The sequence below is a fragment of the Seriola dumerili genome, unplaced genomic scaffold, assembly GCF_002260705.1.
Source record: "Seriola dumerili isolate Sdu_G_001 unplaced genomic scaffold, Sdu_1.0 BDQW01000091.1, whole genome shotgun sequence".
NCBI classification, from domain to species: Eukaryota; Metazoa; Chordata; class Actinopteri; order Carangiformes; family Carangidae; genus Seriola; species Seriola dumerili.
In genome coordinates, this window is record NW_019174346.1 from 2,909,636 (window position 1) to 2,930,691 (window position 21,056).

General features: G+C 40.4%; 3 protein-coding genes across 4 annotated transcripts; 2 read left to right on the forward strand and 1 right to left on the reverse strand.

Moving 5' to 3' along the window:
- The first annotated feature begins 189 nt into the window (after positions 1 to 189).
- ubc (ubiquitin C) lies at positions 190 to 7,441 on the forward strand. Its single transcript, XM_022746095.1, has 4 exons — positions 190 to 295; positions 971 to 2,348; positions 5,879 to 5,904; positions 6,681 to 7,441. The coding sequence occupies exons 2-4, from the start codon at positions 979 to 981 to the stop codon at positions 7,376 to 7,378; spliced, it is 2,094 nt and encodes a 697-aa protein (XP_022601816.1). The 5' UTR covers positions 190 to 295; positions 971 to 978; the 3' UTR covers positions 7,379 to 7,441.
- Positions 7,442 to 10,787: 3,346 nt separating this feature from the next.
- LOC111222295 (P2X purinoceptor 5-like) lies at positions 10,788 to 17,385 on the forward strand. The gene is made up of 12 exons (XM_022745980.1): positions 10,788 to 10,918; positions 11,785 to 11,935; positions 12,208 to 12,279; positions 12,416 to 12,491; positions 12,745 to 12,829; positions 13,014 to 13,094; positions 14,431 to 14,572; positions 16,244 to 16,377; positions 16,477 to 16,570; positions 16,658 to 16,723; positions 16,910 to 16,998; positions 17,115 to 17,385. The coding sequence occupies exons 1-12, from the start codon at positions 10,788 to 10,790 to the stop codon at positions 17,383 to 17,385; spliced, it is 1,392 nt and encodes a 463-aa protein (XP_022601701.1).
- A 1,830-nt stretch (positions 17,386 to 19,215) lies between these two features.
- Positions 19,216 to 21,003, reverse strand: emc6 (ER membrane protein complex subunit 6). Of its 2 annotated transcripts, none has more exons than XM_022745977.1 (2): positions 20,821 to 21,003; positions 19,216 to 19,952 (listed from the first exon to the last, which is right to left on the reverse strand). In XM_022745977.1, the coding sequence occupies exon 2, from the start codon at positions 19,919 to 19,921 to the stop codon at positions 19,589 to 19,591; it is 333 nt and encodes a 110-aa protein (XP_022601698.1). In that variant the 5' UTR covers positions 19,922 to 19,952; positions 20,821 to 21,003; the 3' UTR covers positions 19,216 to 19,588. The 2 variants fall into 2 exon arrangements, with proteins under 2 accessions (XP_022601698.1, XP_022601697.1); XM_022745976.1 differs by having other exon boundaries at positions 19,216 to 19,955.
- Between the last annotated feature and the right edge of the window lie 53 nt (positions 21,004 to 21,056).

The following is a 21,056-nucleotide window of genomic DNA, read 5'->3' on the forward strand; positions in this document are numbered from 1 at the left end:
ATATATCAAAACATCGTTCTTAATCATAACATTTTTGACTAAATCTTTACGTTTTGAGTAAACGTATGATTATTATATTGAATATATTGTTTTGTATGATTCTGTATGTTGAAATTGTGTGCTTCACAGCCGTGGGGACTACTTTTAAATGCGGAGGGATATTGTCAGATGACGTCGGCAGACTTCGGTATATAATACAGTGTTTGTCTGTACTGCAGCTACTGTTCGTCGGGAAATCCAACAGAGAGCTATTTTACGCGAGGAAAGTTTAGATTATACACAGCGTTTCCGCACAGTAAGTACCAAATTTGTCTTGTTTCAAGCTATGTTATTATTACACTTTGAATTATTCATAAAGTGGGTGTTATTGGTAGCCTATTTTGTGTAAGTGTAACGGTTTTACAGCTTCGCTCAAAAAGCGTCAACGGTGGTATCTGTCTCAAATTGACGTTAAATCTTAAAGTAAAATCAACTAGTTTTACTGTGTTATTTTATTTTATCTTTTAATGCGAATCAAGTCGTCGACGTCGAAGCCGAAACACAGCAGTGGTTAGCTAATGTTAGCTACAGCAGTGACTCAACATTTCCAGTATCGTCCATTAGCGGGTAACGTCAGCTGAACAAAAGGAGGGTCAATATGATCTCAAAATGGCGCTTGGACTGGAATGGCGGCTGAGCTGCCGACAATAACAAGCTATACATTTTAAATTTGTATTATAACACTTTTGTTGAAATGTTTTTAGCTTTAGTGACACGACCCACCATCGAACTTTAAACCGACCTTAATTTACATTAATCGTTATAGTCATGATGTCATCGGTACATGTTATATTTATATGGAGGGTCATACAATGGTTCCTTGATATTGATGACTAAATCTGATGTGAATGTGTAAAATCAGATGTCACACCATTACTAAGTTTATGTTTTTTTTTTAAGTATTTTTTTTATTTATCTCATTTCGACATAGTTGACAACATGCAGATCTTTGTGAAGACCCTCACTGGCAAGACCATCACCCTGGAGGTTGAGCCCAGCGATACCATTGAGAATGTCAAGGCCAAGATCCAGGACAAGGAAGGCATTCCTCCAGATCAGCAGAGGCTGATCTTTGCCGGCAAGCAGCTGGAAGATGGCCGCACCCTCTCTGACTACAACATCCAGAAAGAATCTACCCTCCATCTTGTCCTGCGTCTGAGGGGAGGCATGCAGATCTTCGTCAAGACCCTCACTGGCAAGACCATCACCCTGGAGGTTGAGCCCAGCGACACCATTGAGAATGTCAAGGCCAAGATCCAGGACAAGGAAGGCATTCCCCCAGACCAGCAGAGGCTGATCTTTGCTGGCAAGCAGCTGGAAGATGGTCGCACCCTGTCTGACTACAACATCCAGAAGGAGTCCACCCTCCATCTTGTCCTGCGTCTGAGAGGCGGTATGCAGATCTTTGTCAAGACCCTCACTGGCAAGACCATCACCCTGGAGGTTGAGCCCAGCGACACCATTGAGAACGTGAAGGCCAAGATCCAGGACAAGGAAGGCATTCCCCCAGACCAGCAGAGGCTGATCTTTGCCGGCAAGCAGCTGGAAGATGGTCGCACCCTGTCTGACTACAACATCCAGAAGGAGTCCACCCTCCATCTTGTCCTGCGTCTGAGAGGCGGTATGCAGATCTTTGTCAAGACCCTCACTGGCAAGACCATCACCCTGGAGGTTGAGCCCAGCGACACCATTGAGAATGTCAAAGCAAAGATCCAGGACAAGGAAGGCATTCCCCCAGACCAGCAGAGGCTGATCTTTGCTGGCAAGCAGCTGGAAAATGGCCGCACCCTGTCTGACTACAACATCCAGAAAGAATCTACCCTCCATCTTGTCCTGCGTCTGAGGGGAGGGATGCAGATCTTTGTCAAGACCCTCACTGGCAAGACCATCACCCTGGAGGTTGAGCCCAGCGACACCATTGAGAATGTCAAAGCAAAGATCCAGGACAAGGAAGGCATTCCCCCAGACCAGCAGAGGCTGATCTTTGCTGGCAAGCAGCTGGAAAATGGCCGCACCCTGTCTGACTACAACATCCAGAAAGAATCTACCCTCCATCTTGTCCTGCGTCTGAGGGGAGGGATGCAGATCTTTGTCAAGACCCTCACTGGCAAGACCATCACCCTGGAGGTTGAGCCCAGCGACACCATTGAGAATGTCAAAGCAAAGATCCAGGACAAGGAAGGCATTCCCCCAGACCAGCAGAGGCTGATCTTTGCTGGCAAGCAGCTGGAAAATGGCCGCACCCTGTCTGACTACAACATCCAGAAAGAATCTACCCTCCATCTTGTCCTGCGTCTGAGGGGCGGGCAGTAAACTGGTTCACAATTCCATGTTAACTGTCTGTTTCCTCAAGTTATTGTGCAAGTTTATGTCCTCCATGCTGTATTAAAAAAAAATGTTACAAAATTTTAATCTCTTGCGTGACCAAAAATGTGTCTACATCAGTTAATAAAAGGTGAACCTTAACTTGGTGTTGTTCAGTTTTTGTGCTAATCCACTGTTGAGATACAGTATAGCAGGACAGAAGCTAATTGGGTAAAACTTAATTCACACATGGTATTATGGAGGGATAGTAAGGAAGTCTCTGTCACAGCATGGTTGTGCCTGGTAAAGGTGCAGGAAACTCTTAATTCTTAATATTGTCTCTAATTCTAATACAGCAGGTGCATTTGTCTACAGATTTTAACATGCACATATAAAGTATGATAATGGTTAAACTGCCAAATTACATGAACTGGGGAAAATGCATGTTGGGGCTAAGCCATCTTGGCTTATTCTTTGAGAAAATGCCCTGCAAAATAAAGACACCTTGGGAGCCGAGTAGTATTCACCACTGTTTTAATATAAATCATAAAATAAAGAGGTGATTTCCACTTTCATTCTTAATAAGCTGCTTTGATTCTGTAATAATTTTGTAGTACTGCTGCCATGGAAGCCACATGAAATCTTTTATGTGCAAGTACTCAAAAGAGGTACTTCTGTTATCAGTAACCTTTGACAGATCCCCAGCAGGATAAAGTGCTACAGGGGAAACTTACTGTGTCATGTCTACACCAAAATCACATCCTTAGCTGAATGCTGTTTGTAACGAGCATAATTTAAAGAAAGATAATCAAACCAGCATTTTTATAAATCAGTGCTCATAATGAGTTTCCATGTCAAGCACAGTAAGTAGATAATGGTGCCCATTGATTTATTAAGAAGCCAGCACATTGTGATATAGCACATAAATGTATGCATGTGTATATGTATTAGATCTGGAGATTAATAATGGGTATGTTAGAAATACAATCATGTGTCTCATCAATGAATGAAATGGTGAATTAGTTTACAGGGTTCTAGTGGACACCTTTTTTACACCATCCTGTCACTTATGTTGCATTAAATATCATTACTGTTTTTCTTTAAATGCTGAGTCATTTCAGAGATAGTCTGCGGGCCTGTACACTCAGCAGTAAGGCCAGTTACATGGATCACTTGGAGAGGGTTTATTAAGCTAGAAGCCTGTTTCTGAGTCTACAGAAGTCTTCAGAAGGTTGAGGACGTTTTTATTCATGAGGATGTGGCGCCATCTGTTGACAAAACAGAATTAGGGATCTGAAGGAGGATTCAGGGACCAACTGGGGAGGAGGAAATATACCAACATCACATGTAGGGGAAAGGTTGTGCTGTGTAGTTGATACAAGAACATTGGCATAACAAGGAAATATAAAATACAAATATGATTTCCTTTGAGAGGGGGCAGACACAGTGCTACGTGGTAACATTATCATGGTTTGGTCTTGGTACATGCAAACTGTGTAGAACAAAGGCACTCTTTCAGTAAGATAGAAATGTTTTCAGCATGAGGAAACAGGAAAATGTCAGATATCATATTTCTGTACAAACAGACTGTAGACTGTCTTATGTCCTGGTGGCAGGCAGAGAAGAACCCTGTGTCTGACCATGCTGAGGCTAGTTTATACAAGGCATGAAAAACAGTATGTGTGAAAAGGTCAGGATGGCATTAAGAACATGCAGTCTAACAGATGACATGAAAGACAATGTGTGATATACAGTGACAACTTAATAAAAAGGGTTTCCCTCAAGGATCAAGAATGTTATCTGCATTTTAATCAGTACTTGTACTTTAGTAGAGTATTTCTGTTTCATTCTACTTTGTACTTCTGTTCTACTACACTTCAGAGGATAATACTCCACTACATTTATTTGACAGCTACAATAAGATTTGCATAAAAACATACACTTATACAGAATGGATTGTTAAAGATTAAACCAGTAATTACTAACATTTTTGGCTTGTTGACCGCTTCCAAAAGAAAGCTCATTATGGTGTTTTTGAAGAATTTTTAACAGTTCCACCAGAGACATTTCCCCTCCAAATAAAATGGTTTTATTTTAGTAGCTGTTTGAGGCCCCCAAAGTTAAATCGACCCAATATTTAACAAAAAAGAAAAGATTAGAAAAAAAAGAAAGAATATGAATTCGAATGATCTGGCGCTGGAGAATATACTGTAGTTGAGCTCCTTACACCTCACTGTCTGAACAGGCCCCTCAGGTCTGCTAGTCTGGGTCCTCAAACTATTCCAGACTCCAGGTTAAAAACAAAGAGTGATTAAACCCTTGCAGCCTTCCATTGAGCATCATGTCAGCTGACTCTGTTGCTGCCTTTAAATCCCTCTGAATACTTACTTTTAAAGGAATGGCTTTTCCTAACAGCTGATAGGGTGTGTGGACATGCATATTTGTATGTGTGAGTGTATGTATAGTATGTATGCTTTCATTACTTACTTCTTGGTTTGTCCTCAATGTTGATTATGTTTTTAATTGTCTTACCTTTTGAAAACACTTTGTGCTTATTACTGGAAGGGCCTCAATAAATAAAATTATTATTATTATTACTATTTATTTTTGATACTTTAAGTACAATTGGTTGGTAATACTTTTGCACTTTTAAAGAAGTAGGATTTTGAGTGTAGCACTTTTACTTAATTTAAATAAAGGACACCAGTACTTTTTCCACCACTGATCTGAAACCACAAGAAAGGCTAAGGTTATGGCACTATAGGAATGTAGTGTGGATTACGGAGAGCACAAGGATTATTCTGTGGTATTTAACATCTAATCCAAAACTAAACTGGCTCAACACTGTTATGTGGATAATCTGGTGTCATCTGTTTATCCTGCCAAAAGGCATTTATCTCATAGCACTGCTGACTTGACAATATGCTTTTGGTTCAAGTGCATCAGTGTATGACAAAGAATTTACTTATTTACTTATTCAGATATGGAAACAACCCGTTTCATATGTTTTTTTCACAGAGCATCTCTACTCTGAAAACCAAAATAGATCATATGCACTTGACCTGTTTAGCCAGTTAAGAACAAACATAACTTTTTAAGTGTTATGAAACTGTTGTAGCTAGTCTGTCCAGTTCTCTTTAATTTGGTAAAGGCACGTTTCTTAAGGTTTCCCCATGTCTTGTTCATATGTGACTCATGTGTTATGATTGTCTGCATGCCAGTCATGTGACAGCATGCCAGTCATGTGTCATACACTTAAAACAATAGTTTCTATGAGCCTTTTGTTATCCTGAGGTAGCTGTATTATTTATATTGAAGTTGGAATAAAATATTCTTACATACTCTCTGTTTTCCTTTCACCTAGGTGAGATAAACTGCATTGTTGTCTATACAGCTTAATGTGCCACAATTAAAACGATTAAACTCAATATTTAAACTATGTAGGCCAAAACTGGGGACTATTTTCGGTTGCGGAGAAATATCGGTCGATGACGTGTGTCCAGTATAAATTACCCTGTCCCCCTGGCAACTGCAGTCTGAGGGAGGTGTTGATACCGGAAAGCGGGGCCAAAAACCGAAAGTGATTGTAAGTACAATCTTCCGTTTTTAAAAATGTTTGCAGTATTATTTTTTAGTTTATCTGCTGTAGTACTTCCTCCATCAGTTTGTAGCTTCATTATTTTGTATTTGTTGTTATTTATGTTCCTTTTTTAGCAGCTAACCGCTTGGTAAACAATGACGGTTAGATTGAAAAATAACGTTTATCAAACGAATAATGTACTTGACCTACGTTATCAATGGCGTGCTAGCGGTCAGTTAATGTATCTTGAACAATAACGAGAAAGACATTTACCAGTGTTAACAAGTAACAATGGTACAACATTTCTAGCTGTATGCTCCATTAGTGGGTAACGTTAGCTGAACAAAACGAAGGCAAACAACAATAGCTTATTTTAAAATGGCGCTGGTGCTCGAATCACCGGCTTCCTACCAGTATGTTCATGAGATACAGTAGGACTTGGCTCACTGTTACAGCTTGTGGTAAAACAAAATTGTCAATAGTGACCGAATAATGGCTGGGTGTAAATGAAAAACGTGTATAATACGATTTAACAATATGGTGTATATCTTTGACAAGAGGAAATTATTAACTAAAGGGCCATATATTAAACTGTAGATGTAAGATACTGTATTTCAAATTGACATGGCCTACTATTACATAGTAGGCTGGTCAAATTTTTGAAAAACCTTCTTGATATGGTCATGCATGTAATGTAATTTTGTTGTCCTTTTTACATTAAAGAGCATAAGTAATGTGGAATCCTCATTTTTCACAGGTGCAGACATGCAGATCTTCGTCAAGACCCTCACTGGCAAGACCATCACCCTTGAGGTTGAGCCAAGTGACACCATTGAGAATGTCAAGGCCAAGATCCAGGACAAAGAAGGCATTCCCCCAGACCAGCAGAGGCTGATCTTTGCCGGCAAGCAGCTGGAAGATGGCCGCACCCTCTCTGACTACAACATCCAGAAAGAATCTACCCTCCATCTTGTCCTGCGTCTGAGAGGCGGTATGCAAATCTTCGTCAAGACCCTCACTGGTAAGACCATCACCCTTGAGGTTGAGCCCAGCGACACCATTGAGAATGTCAAGGCCAAGATCCAGGACAAGGAAGGCATTCCCCCAGACCAGCAGAGGCTGATCTTTGCCGGCAAGCAGCTGGAAGATGGCCGCACCCTCTCTGACTACAACATCCAGAAAGAATCTACCCTCCATCTTGTCCTGCGTCTGAGAGGTGGTATGCAAATCTTCGTCAAGACCCTCACTGGTAAGACCATCACCCTGGAGGTTGAGCCCAGCGACACCATTGAGAACGTGAAGGCCAAGATCCAGGACAAGGAAGGCATTCCCCCAGACCAGCAGAGGCTGATCTTTGCCGGCAAGCAGCTGGAAGATGGCCGCACCCTCTCTGACTACAACATCCAGAAAGAATCTACCCTCCATCTTGTCCTGCGTCTGAGGGGTGGTCAATAAATCATTCCATGCTTTTACTTGATTTACATGACAACCTAACCCAATAAAAAATGAGAAATTAAATTATACAGTGTTTTTCCATTTGTCCATTTGTCTAGACTGTGAGTGCTGCAAGAGCTGATGGGTTTCCTGAGATAAATCCGATTACCATTAGTTACCATTATATGTTCAGATGAAATATATCTAAAAGATTTTTGATTGGATTCATAAAAATTAGACTTTAATAATAGTTATAGAATTATAAAGTAATTTATATTTGTATATGTTTGAAATCATTCCACATTAGCGGCTTTAATGAATTAATGCATTTATCTGGATAATCTGGCCAAATAAAACCAGGAAAGGAGCACGGACAGTTGTAAACAGCCCTGTAACTGGGTTCTATCCACTGTGTATGATCATAGCCTATTAAATGAAACATGCAATGGCACATTGAACCACTAGAGGTCACCCTCTGTTTCCCACTATCACTGAACAGATGTGTGGTTTAAAGTGAGTGCCCTCTTACAGACCCCATTTGAACTGGTTGTTTTCAATCTGTCAGAAGATATGCATCATGGTCTGAAGCAGGTGCATTGCTGATATCCAGAGTTGAGTTGGTGATGATTTTACATCTAAAATGAGCTAATGAAAGGGTTGTGATTTACAGAACCGTGCAGAAGTTTTAGACACTAAAGCGAGGATGCTTTTGAAAAATAATGCTATACATTTTTTTATTTATCAGTTAACTTCAACAATAATGCAGTAAACTTTGACCACCCTTGGCCTTTAAAACACCACCAGTTCTCCTCAGTACACTGTCTGCTGTCTCTTCATGTGATCCCAGACTGACTCCATGATGTTGAGATCAGGGCTCTAGAGACCACACCGTCTGTTGCAGGATTCCTTGTTTTTGTCTCTGAAGATAGTTCTGTATGTCTGGGCCCGTGCTGTGGAAGAATGAAGTTGGAACTGCTCTACGTTGGTATTATGTGGTGGATAAAACTTTTGCACAGTACCGAACCTTAAATAAATAGCGACATTTTTACTACTAATTCACAAAGAACTGAAGGTTTTAGCTAAACTCAAGTCCTCATTCATCTCTCCTGTGACTGTGATAAAAGTATGTGATGACAGTACGGATTAAGTACCAGCCAGACAAAGTAGGCAACTGCTCCAGTGCCACTAAGGCTCCACAGCTCCAGGTTCACTGCACATAAGTTGCAACACCACAAGTATATCAACTCAGCTATGGTCATGGTACTGATACAAGAGCAGATGGCTCCAGAGAAGTGTTATGGGTCCCAGGGATGGAAGACCATGGTAACAAATATGTAACCTGTATAAAGCAGGTAAAGCTGAGGAATGAGGACACAGTTCATCTTGTTTCCTTTCCAGATTGCCTCTGAGTATGATTTATTTAACATCATGTATCATAACAGTCACATAAGCACAATACATATCTTTTTACCTCATCTCAGTTTTATGTAGTTCAATTTCACATTCTCCCAATTCAGCCTTTCTCTTGCTTAAATCACTACTTCAGTCTCAATAACATACATTTTCTCTCATCTTCTCTTTCCTAATCAACACATATTTAAATTTATACCAATAAACAGTTTCTGTAAATACATTACATTGTCTTTGTCCATTTCACAGTATAAACTGGTTCAAAACACCATTTCATATAGTATAGTTTTACAGTGTATAAAACACCTTTAAACACAATAGACTACATATCTTGCTTCTGTAAAAGAGCACTGAAATGCGTATCCAAACAAAGTGCTTGTGTTACCTTTTTAAACTTATATTTACCCGGAAACAGGCTGATAAACAAAGATGAAAGATGAAATTTGTAACCTTAAATATGTAACTTTTAACAAAGTTACATATTTATAGTTAACACACATAACTCATCATTAGGTGGAATTACATCCTGTACCAGAGTTTTAATGTTATATCTTATTCCCACTTTAACTAGTGCAACTGCAGTCGCGCTCGGCACAAAAAACTTTTCTTGAAAACTTGGAAAACTTTTCCACTTTTTAATGTCATTTAAACACAAATAACTAATTAAAACAGATTATAAACTTTACACAAACACTCACGCTCATAGTATCTGTCAATATAACGTAACATAACGTTTACTGACCTGTATAAAGCAGGTAAAGCAGAGGAATGAGGACACAGTTCGTCTTGTTTCCTTTCCAGATTGCCTCTGAGGAAACAGCAGAGGTTGCGCTCCCTAACCGTTCCCCGGAGCAACTCATGAGAACACAAACGTCCCCCCCCCCGCCCCCAGTTTCCCATATGAACGGAGCACCTCAAGACAATATATGACTTCTGATTGAAAACATAAATATATACAATAACAAAATAATTTTGATACTCATTAAAGGAATCTTACCACCTAAATGTGGTCACCCTATTTTAGGTGTGCCACAGAAGGTCAGAATGCTTTTACCTTGAGAAGAAGCTTCTGCTATCAGGTAGGCAGGTGTTGACTGCTGGGTGCTAAATTATACAGAGATCCATGGAGGAGATATAACGGAGATAAAAACAGCCAGTAATAAGAGCAAAAAGAGTTGCTGAGGCCACAGCTAGTGTGTAGTATAGGAGCATGTTGCTCAAGTCGATCTCACATTGGACATGAACCTTTATCCTGAGGTCGAGCGACAGACTTTTTACTCAGCATCTCACCCTGCCAAAAGATTTGATGCCAGGTCTGAAGCTCCAGTAAAACAGACAGTTGACAACATGTAACAGAAAAGTAAGTAAATAAATAAATAAATAAATAATAATTGGGTTTGGGTCTTTGACTTATAAAACAACACAGAAACATTTTGATTTGAGCTGTTCACATGAAATATCTGCTGATATGAACCATGCCTCATAAAAAGATGTCAGAAGACCTGGGATCAAGAAGTGCTGATTTGCATGAAGCTGAAAGGGTGACAGAGTGACAGTGTGACCCCCCCACCCCGTCTGAACGGCACTGCAACATACAGCGTTTCCCCAGTGATAAATATCGTTTTAGAGTGGGACGTGTCATGAAATTCACAGTGCTGTTGGTCAAATATATTTAGTGTCTCCATAAACTCATTGTGCATCTACAGATAAGTGATTTATCATTAAAGCTATTATACAAAGTTTGTGAGGCTGACGCTCCCAAACTGATGTGATGACTGAAAATGAATTTAACATCTAATCAAACTTAATTTTCACATTTCATCCACATGTTTTTTTTTGGGGGGTGGGGTGGGGGGTGGGTTTGTTTTATTTTTTTATTACAAAAAAAAAATCAAACTGTGTTGGTGTCTCGCAGCCCCTCTGTCAGTGGGTTTGCCCGTTGCATGACAAGTGAACCAGCTGTATATATCTGCTGGAGCCTGGGAGCTGCTGGCTCAGTCGGGTTCACCGTGCGGGAGGAATGGCAGGCTGGGGGGGCTTCTTCGTTTCTCTCCTCAACTACAAGACGGAGAAATATGTCATCGCAGAAAACAAGAAGATCGGAATATTATTCAGACTCTATCAGCTGGCCGTGCTGGGATACATAATAGGGTGAGGAGCATTGCATGTTCCCTTTCACAAACATGGTATAAAGTAACTTTTAGAAAGTGATTCACAAGTTAAAAATAGTTGAGCTTGTCGGTTTTTACTTCGTGTTGCTGTTAAAGTGGCAGAGTCTCTGGGTCTCCATGTGTTTTGTCTTGAAGAGGTTTGTGTTGGTGAATTCATTAATGTCTCAAACTGCTGTGGACAGAGCAGGTGGTCTTACCCCACCCTTCACTGTGTGATGTCACACTGGTGTATGTGAAAGAAATGATGAAATCTCAACAGGTGACCGGGGCAGTGCAGTGAGGGCTGATACCAACCACTGGTTTGACCTCACAGGTTCAGCAAAGTTAAGATGAACTGACACATTTAGTGGCTGCTGCTGTGGCTGCTTGTAAAATCCTATTTGGATCTATGGCCTGTAACGCAGCCGAGGAAGGACTGCTCATGTTCATGTGCTCTGGTTTTATTTCCATGTCGCTGCTGAGACCTTTGGTATTTTTCATTTTGCTCATTGGATGCTGCTCTCACACTCTGTGTATGTGCCAATCAGTTCCTCAATAGTTGAGTATAGTTCCAGTGGAGATGCACAAAATATTATGATGTAATCTAGGATAGTTTTACACATTAGCATGACTCCTTCCATCTGCCACATGCTGTTGAACACACAGTTATAATGTGTGTGCTGTCAACCCAGACCACATGGTCACAAGCAAGCTGCTCAACAAGAGATCACTAATATCGCACTGTTGCACTGTGCCCATTTTGATATAAAATTAAAAAAAACTCAATAATCCAAAAACATAATAATACTGAGATACTTTTACATGAATTCAGCACAAGACTTTAAAACATGATGGATTCTGTCTCAGGTGGGTGTTTGTGGTGAAGAAAGGGTACCAGGAGAAAGAGGAGGCCATCCAGACCTCAGTCATCACCAAGCTTAAAGGTGTGACACTGACCAACAGCTCTGAGTCAGGGCTTCACCTGTGGAGTGCTGAGGACTACGTCATACCTCCAAACGTGAGCCTTACCTACCAGTCCATCTCCATCGTTCACTGTAACGTTAAAAAAGGCAATCTCAGCTGGTAGAGCACCAATATTGATGTCAGAGCGCTCCCCAATTACGCTGCTGTCGAGACAGATCATGAGGCTATTGACCGTCTGCCTCTGTGGATGTCATTAACCTCAGCATCTGTCTAAACAGGTTAACAATATTGAACTTCGTGGGGAGTGTAATTTGTTTAACCTTTTGCTTTTCGATCTCATTGTCTGGACCTAATTTTATTTTGTAGGGCGAGCAGGTGTTCTTCATAGTAACAAATTACATAGAGACCCCCAATCAGAGACTGGGGTTCTGTGCTGAGGTGAGTACACAGAAAAAGAGGAATCTCATTAGCATTTTTTAATTTATCATTTATTATTTTTTCAATCCCAATATCTGGACCAGATCGTCCACAGAATTGCATTTTCATATCCAGCAGCTTTTATTCTGCCTCACAGAGTTTCAAGGTGCCGAATGGACGATGTCGAAGTGATGATGACTGCGTCGAGGGGGAGACTGTTTTAGCCGGCCATGGTGAGGATCGTGGTTTTCATGCTTTAACCTCGATTATTAGTTTACATATTCATCTGCAGGTCCAGATGCTTCCACAGACTTTATAATTTCTGTTTTAACAACATGCTCTAACATATGATATTTACTCATGTCCAATCAGACACGATACACACATTACCAAATTAAAAAATGCTAATGCTAATGAGATACACACATTACCAAATGTGTGTATCGTGTATTATTTTGGAATAAATCCTCTTTGCTCTCTTGTCAGGAATCAAGACCGGCTTGTGTTTAAACAGCACTGGGACCTGTGAGATTCACGCCTGGTGTCCTGTTGAACACAGCAGGAGACCCACGTGAGGATCCCTCCCCTGCTGCAGAACTTTGGAAATTAGCCATTTTGTGCCATTACATTCACACTCAGTCTGATCCCTCACAGGGACCAAGATATTTCACAGGTTCTATTTATTACTAATGCAGCCTGTCAGCTCCACTGTCAGCTTTTACACACAGCTGCCTGTCTGTCTCTTTCACTTTCAGAGAGCCCTTACTGAGCGAAGCAGAAAACTTCACCATCTACATCAAGAATTTCATTAGGTTTCCAAAGTTTGAATTCTCCAAGTAAGTGGTGCCGATCGCTGGATGGATTCAAGGCGCCGTGACACGGATCACTGAGAGAGCTGAGGGATATACGTGTTCCAGTGGCTGCTTTAAATAGCTTTAGGGTGAAGAGAGCCTTCTATTTATACCAGCCTGTGCATTGCACTCAGTGAGACAGTGAAACAGTCATCTGAGACGTCCTTGACAGCGGGCCTTGCTCTGGACAGGTGTCAGATCAGATGGGGCTTGCCCAGCGAGCTCTGCTGCTGCCCTCTCTGCTGCTTTCTGTTCACGTCCTGGTAGACAGCAGAGAGATGCCACAAGCCATGGCTAATTCATCAGTCAGGATCTTATTCAAACTACACAGCTATCTGTCTTATGTTTCCTCAGTAATCTTGTTGTAGTTATGCTTAATGTGCATTGGTAGGTAATAGAAATCCCTGTTAATGGGCTCCACTTGAAACGACTGGCAACTCTACACGTCTTACAGTGTGACACACACTCTGTCCTCTTTGCCAGAGGGTGCAAAGGTTTGGTTTGACTTCTGCATATCTGAGCTTACAGTCCAGTCAGAATGTGTGGAGTCTCAGTGTGAGGGCTTTTTCATGTTGGCCTGAAACGGTGTCGAAGATTGAAAGGTCAAAGCCAAATAAGAAGTTGAGAGAATTCTGTGGCTCTTACTTGGCAGGGTCAGCTGTCTCCGAGTCTGTTCCACTGCAGCACTTCTGCTGCTGTGCATCAAAACTCTCACTTTTAGTGCTGCGCAATTCATCAAAATTTAATCAAAATCACAGTATGGCCAAGTGCAATATCCAATTCCAATTCCAATTTTGATCAAGGTAAAATGCGTCACATTGTTGTACAGTGTCAGCACCATAAGTGTTGTGGTGCTACAGAGACGCTCCGACCTACACATCGTATTCTCCAGACGTAAAGGAACATGATTGTTTGGTACAATTATTACAACTATTATTGTTTGTTATTAAATCTATCTATCTATCTATCTATCTATCTATCTATCTATCTATCTATCTATCTATCTATCTATCTATCTATCTCTACAAGCCCTAACAAAAATCACATCATCATTTACATTTTTTTTGTCAGTGAAAATTAAATGCAGAAAAGATCATTTCAACTGAAATTGCGACTCATATCACAATCACAATATCTGCCATAATAATTACAATATGATGTTTTTTTGCATATCCTGCAGACCGACTTACGTTAGTGGTTTTTACTGTAACTTCAGTGGGTGTTTTTTATGTGTGTGTCTGGACAAACTCATGTTCAATGTGAAATTAAGACAATGAAAATCTGACATTTGATGCACGTTTGTCACGTCTTAACCTCTAAGGTCGAACGTCCTTGAAACGTCTGATGACAACTACCTGAAAAGATGCTTGTACGACAGAGAGACCCATCCTTACTGCCCTATCTTCCGCCTCGGAGATCTGGTCAGCTGGACTAGACATGACTTCCAGGACATGGCTGTTAAGGTATGAAGTTGACTAATGTGCCACTTAAGACTGTGGGTGTGAGTGACGTCAGTTCCTGGCTTCTTCGCCGTTATTTGATAATAAGCCATAATAAAAATCTAGGGATTATGGAAATCCGTTTTAGCTGCTCGTGATTACAATAATAACTGTAGAACAATACACTTGTGCTACAGCTGATTGCTTTTATAAAGGGGTGGGGTTCTGCTTCCACTGAAACGTTAAGTTTCTGTGGTTTTGGGGCAAATATGTAATTAATCCAAATTAAATAGTGTGGAGCAAAACAGAGGCGCATCTCTGTGCATCAAGGTGAAACACAATTCAGTTCTGCAGTAACAAACAGACCACAGCACAGCTTCTGTATGCTGTATTTTATGAGCAAACAGTAGCTTTTGGGTGGATAATGGATTTCCCTTTTATTGGAAAACACAATGGTTTTGCAGAAATACAAAAATAATCTGTTTTTACGACAAATCAACTCTTGTCACAAGGTCCACTTGGTTTTTCCAGAGCTTCAGTCACATCATGTAGCCATCATTAATAGATGCGACCTGCTCAGCTCTCGTGGAGATGTTTAGTTCTTATCACGGGACCCAAGTATCAAATATTAGAGTTAAAAAGTAAATTCTATACTATACTATACTATACTATACTATAGCTGCATCGCTTCTACAAGATAGAGCTGAAAGCTCTGCAAGACCTTTATTGTCCAACTGCTATTTCCAAGGTAAAGAATCAACCTTCAAGCTCAACAGTTATCTTCATGCATTTCTGAGAACACACCAGCTCCACCCACCGTCAACCGGAGGGTGGAGCCTTCTGCTAAAACCCTCCGTGTACTGTTACCGAACTGATACCTGTCTTAACTCCCAACAGCATATTAATAAAGCTGTCCGTTCTTAGAAAGAGATTCTGATTCTGAGATTTAGACACACTAAAACCATCATACAGACTCCCATGTCCTCATGTTACATTACTGTCATGTCTCATAAGGGATGAATCAGAGAACAATTAAATTAGATGTCCTGACTATATCCCTGAATTATTGTCTGCTTGTCAACCTGCATACAGTCTGACGTCCTCAAGAGGTGCAAGACTAAAGTTGGGCACCTCAGCTGTGGAGTGACCTGCCTTAAAAATTCAACAATCAATATCAGTTTTCTTTTTTAAGTACCTATCTTTGTAATCCCTGGTTTTGTTATAGGGCACAAATGCTGTATATTATCATTATAATTATTATAATTATTATAATTGTAATGTGAGGGTTGGATATGTGGTGGTATGGATCACTTATGATAAAAGAAACAGCAGTTTTACTTTACTCCACACTCCATCTACTTCATAACAACAACAACACTTCCTGTTTCTAAGTCACATGTCGCTAAACTAACCAATCAGAATTGAGGAGGACTTAGACTGAGGTAAATAAGAGGAAACCTAGAGAGATGGATTCAGGACGTTACCGTAACTGTTTTTAAAGATGCACACTAAAATATTTAAACTTGTAAATATGTAAATAATAATTGTATAAACATAAATATGTAAATAATTAACTGCATAACCTGTAAATATATATATTTTTTAAATTAACTCCAAATATACAACATGAATTAACATCTGAGTTTATATAATAACTATTATTAGTATTGTCAAAGTGTCTGTTTTGTCCTTCAGGGTGGGTCTGTTGGTATTCTTATTGAGTGGAACTGTGACCTGGATAAAGACTCTTCACAGTGTAATCCACAGTACAGCTTCACCCGTTTAGACATGAACCTGAACAACTCAGTCACATCAGGATACAACTTCAGGTACGTCCTCTCAGGCACTCGCCAGGAAATAAATCTGCTCGTCCAACCTCTTATTTTCATCTCTTACTCTTTAAATGAACTGATTTCCCCTCCCTACAGATATGCCAGGTATTACAAGGATGAAAATGGTGAAACCTATCGCACTTTGTACAAAGTTTATGGAATTCGCTTCGATATAATGATCAATGGCCAGGTACAGCAGTGATGTGAGCACTCTTTTTCTCGAGGAGTACATGATTTCAGTGATAGACGTGCGTGACTCTCTGTCGTTGATTTGCAGGCTGGGAAATTCAATATTGTTCCCACAATAATTGCCATTGGTTCGGGTGTTGCTCTGCTGGGTATAGTGAGTAACTTACTGAAATATTATGTTGATGTGTAATTGGATAATTGGTGTGTAATTATTGAATGGACTTAATTACACAAGATGTCATATTATTATGCCATTAGAGGCTAATGGATGACCATCAGTAACTAAAATAATGACTCAGCAGCTGGTGAAAATAAAGTTGATATATTTTTTTCCTTTCAGGGAGCCTTTGCATGTGATATGATTCTACTGTACATGATGAACACCAGCTCCTTCTACCGAGAGAGGAAGTTTGAAATCATCAACTTCAAGTATGACTAACTGTATTTATACACTTCATGATGGATGGGGCCTTTAAAAATCAATAATTTTGCAAAACTTGATTTTTACATTTGTTGGCACATCTCTCTCATACTGTGTGTATCAGGAGAGACCGGACCAAACACAAGGACGGAAAGGCGGGACCCCGGGAGAAGAGATCCAGGAAACCAGCTGCAGAGAAAGGGGCCGGCAACTCTGTCAAAAAGCCAGAGGAAGCTGAACCCGCTGACGAGTCTTCTCCCGCCAGAGAGAGCGAGTCATCAGTGGAGAGACGGGGTCCCACCATTCCACGCAACACAGGACAGAGATACTCGGCCATTCTCTCTACTCAAGGTGCAGAGCCAAGGCATCATATCACTTTCTCTCCACACAGTTAAGTTTGCAGGCAGAGCAAGACAAATCACCCGCAGTGGTCTCGGTTATGTTGCAGGTGATGGAACCAAAAGTCGGACTGAGGTCCACTGCTCACCTCCTGGCACGACTGCTGGCATCCCACTATCCTGAGTGATGCTTGCCTTGACTGAAAATGTGTTGGTCCAGGGAAATGTCCATGTTCTGCACTGTGGGCCAGGACACTGATTTAGAGACACACAGGAGGGAGATTTTCAGTGGCTGGGTCAGGAACCAAAGGTGGAATGTGGGAGATTACAACAGGTCCATAAATAATGATATACAAAAGTACTGTGATAATGCTGATGCACTTAGAGTGACATAAGACTAAGACTTTTAGTGAATTGCCAAATATATGCCAGTTACTGCTTTAGAAATGCATTCTTTTTATCTGTTTCATGTCATAAGGTGCATTCAGAAAGTATTCAGACCCTTTCACTGTATCACATTTCGTTATATTGCATCCTCAAGTCAAAATCATTTAATCATAAAATCATTTAAATTCATTTTCTTCTACACAAAGTGACTAAGTGATAAATATCTCTGGAGCTCAGCCAGAGTGACCATCAGGTTTTTGGTCACCTCTATTTCCCAGGCCCTCTACCTGATTGTTCAGTTTGGTTGGGCGGCCAGCTCCAGGGTGAGGCCTGGTTGTTTCAAACTACTTCCAATTAAAAATCATGGAGGCCACTGTTCTCTTGGGAACCTTCAATGCAGCAGAAATGTTTTTACAGCTTCGACACAATCCTGTCTCTGAGCTCTGCAGCAGTTCCTTCCTCCTCATGGGTTTCACTCTGATATACATCGTCAGCTGTGAGACTTTATATAAACAGGTGTGTGTCTTTCCAAATCATGTCCAATCAGCTGAATTTACCAGGCGGACTCCAATCAAGGTGCAGAAACATCTCAAAGATGATGAAGAGAAATGGAAGAACCTGATCTAAATTTCAAGTCATAGCAAAGTGTCTGAATACTTATGTCAATGTGATATTTCAGTTTTTTCTCTATAATAAATTAAAAAAATTCTTTAATTGTTTTGACTTTTTCATTGTGGGATATTGAGTGTAGAACGATGATGAGGGACAAAATTTTTTTTTATTTTAGCATAAGGCTTTGAATAAAGTGAAGGGGTCTGAAGACTTTCTGAATGCACTGCAAATTCAATACTTTTTTATCAGCTGTTGACCAGACTAATTAAGCACCATTTCCAGTTTGAGTAATATATGACGGGCCTTAGTTTTGATGTCATGCCATTTTATGGATTAAGTTATAATACTAGACATGATAGATTCATTGAAAAATAAAAAATGAAGTGAATTCTGCAAAATACCTTCTAAATTAAATGTTGGGTCATGAGAGAAATTATGTTTTGTTTTTTTAATGCACCTTTGAGCAATGTGTAAGAAAATGTGAACGGTCTTATTTGTTCGTATTTCAGCTGGATGCATCATGCCCCGGTGTTATGACAGACATTTGAACATACTGTCAAACACTGCTGATGTGTTTCCCGCTCTGTGTTGAGTTGGCTGTGCTGATTGTGACTTTGATATCTGCCATGCAATGGCTACAACACAATCAGATCCACAACAAAGGAATGCAGTGTCGTGCCATCAGTCTGCTGTGAGTGGACGCGTTCACTGGTGACATACAGGCTAATGGTTAATGGACATTGAAGTGCGAGGAATCCCTTCCTGTTTGTTGTTCCTGTTTCTATTTATTGAATATTCTTTATTGTTGGAAACAAATGTGTCTGTCATGTTGTTTTGCTGTCACAGTGACACTGCCTGATAAAGTGATTAATAATGTAAACAAACAACTTGTATAGAGGTATTTATTCAAATCAGTCATCACATTAGTTATAATCTAACCATTGTATCGTACATGAAATGTAATCTGTTACTCTACAGCCTACATTATTATAACTCTGGTATAGATGACTGTGCACAGAGCAGGAGTTAAAGGTTAAACAAGTTCAAAGTCACAGGTTAGTGTGGAGCAGGAACAAAAAGGGGAAAGGTTGTTCTGCATATGGTTGTTATTGACACATCCTCCAATATATCAACTGTTCATGATCGAAAAATCAAAAGTCTTTCACTAATGGCTTATCTACAAACAGCAGGGCAGACAATTTTTATTGGTTTACGTGGGATTAGAAAGAAATAATTCATGTTTTTTTTGTGGCAGATCATTTTAGTACACATGCACCATTCCGTAGAGGAAAGTCCAGAATAGGACGTAAGTAAAAAGACCTCCGACAAGGCCTCCGGTGAAGAGCAGCCGCCGCGATTTAAAGCATTTGTTCCACCGCCGCCCGGCCTTGAGAATGAGCAACAGAGAGAGGAGAAATGAGGCGAGGAAATAAAAAATGAAGCCATATAGTCCCGTCAGCCCCAGGATGCCAGCTGTTGCTCCCGACAGAGCGGATACAGAGGTGCGGCAGTAGTCCAGCACGGCGGCGTTGCCCCTCACTGCCACTTCACTGATGAACTGTGGTCCCTCACGCTTGGCCACAACTCCTGCCATGTTGGCTCTGGTCTGCTGTCACAGGAAGCTGCTGCTGTAACGGGGAAGATTCAGACATGTTTACAGTACAACACTTATACAGTGCTGAAGTACTTTTATTTTACTTTCATTTCACGCTGTTCTGCTTGACTACTTTATTTTACTTGTACCATTACATTTATTTCACAGCTGTAGAGAGCTCTTGCTGAAAACAAAAGACCAACAAGACCTATGATACAACAAAATAAATAAAACTGTCTTGTTACAGACTGAACTAGCCAATAGTAAATTATGGTGTTAAACTCAACCAGCTAAATGAAAAAAAGGCTGGTTACACACTTACTGTATCCGTAATAATGATAATACAATGATATATAACACTGAAAGGGATAGTATTTTTATTTCAATAAGAATTTGAATGCAGGGCGAATACTCGTAATAGAGTATTTGTACATTGTGATATTAATACTTGTGCCAATTAATTCACTAGTCGTACACCAGGGTATTTCTACATTGGAAACGCTAATTTGTAACGTTACTTGTTTAAGAGATTAAAGCAACAGAGGCCTCGATATTTTAAAACCCCATAATACGAGAGAAAAGACAGAGCAAAGCTGTCAGTAGGCATTGGTCGATGTTAGCTTAGCTACTAACTACAATGAAGCAACCTTGCTAAATATATTTAAAACCTTGTAGCGGTGATAAAAGCAAGGCATACAACGACACAGAGAGACAATAACGAACACAGCTCTAGGCAAGAGAAGCTAATTATTAAATTAAACCGAACATTGCACGGCTCTGGGTAGTTAAACTGCACATTAACCTGCTTTATCTGACCACTCGTCGGTGCTGATGCTAATATGCTAACACCGTTAGCTCAGCAGGAAGCTCGCTAACGGCAACTGATGACAGCTTCTCACCGGAGATAAACGCAGGGACTCGTGGGCTCCTCACCACGCGATCACAAAAACATAATCTGTGAGATTTACTTCACACACGCGGACAGTCGGTTGTTTTTAAAGTAACGTTAGTTGGTACAGCACCGAAACAGCACATTCATTCTCGTCTGGACGACACTCCTAAATCAAAGTCAGCCATGCTACTCTGCGGTGCATTGTGGGAGCAAGGCAATCATCAAACAGGAGGCGACAATATG

Excerpts from the sequence above, each read along its gene's own strand:
- LOC111222295 (XM_022745980.1), top strand. The coding sequence starts at position 10,788 with ATGGCAGGCTGGGGGGGCTTCTTCGTTTCTCTCCTCAACTACAAGACG. Across the intron at positions 12,280-12,415 it reads GACTGGGGTTCTGTGCTGAG|AGTTTCAAGGTGCCGAATGG; the intron begins GTGAGTACACAG and ends TCTGCCTCACAG. Across the intron at positions 16,571-16,657 it reads ATATAATGATCAATGGCCAG|GCTGGGAAATTCAATATTGT; the intron begins GTACAGCAGTGA and ends GTTGATTTGCAG.
- emc6 (XM_022745977.1), bottom strand. The coding sequence starts at position 19,921 with ATGGCAGGAGTTGTGGCCAAGCGTGAGGGACCACAGTTCATCAGTGAA.
- ubc (XM_022746095.1), top strand. The coding sequence starts at position 979 with ATGCAGATCTTTGTGAAGACCCTCACTGGCAAGACCATCACCCTGGAG. Across the intron at positions 2,349-5,878 it reads CTGCGTCTGAGGGGCGGGCA|TCTGAGGGAGGTGTTGATAC; the intron begins GTAAACTGGTTC and ends TGGCAACTGCAG. Across the intron at positions 5,905-6,680 it reads GGAGGTGTTGATACCGGAAA|GTGCAGACATGCAGATCTTC; the intron begins GCGGGGCCAAAA and ends CATTTTTCACAG.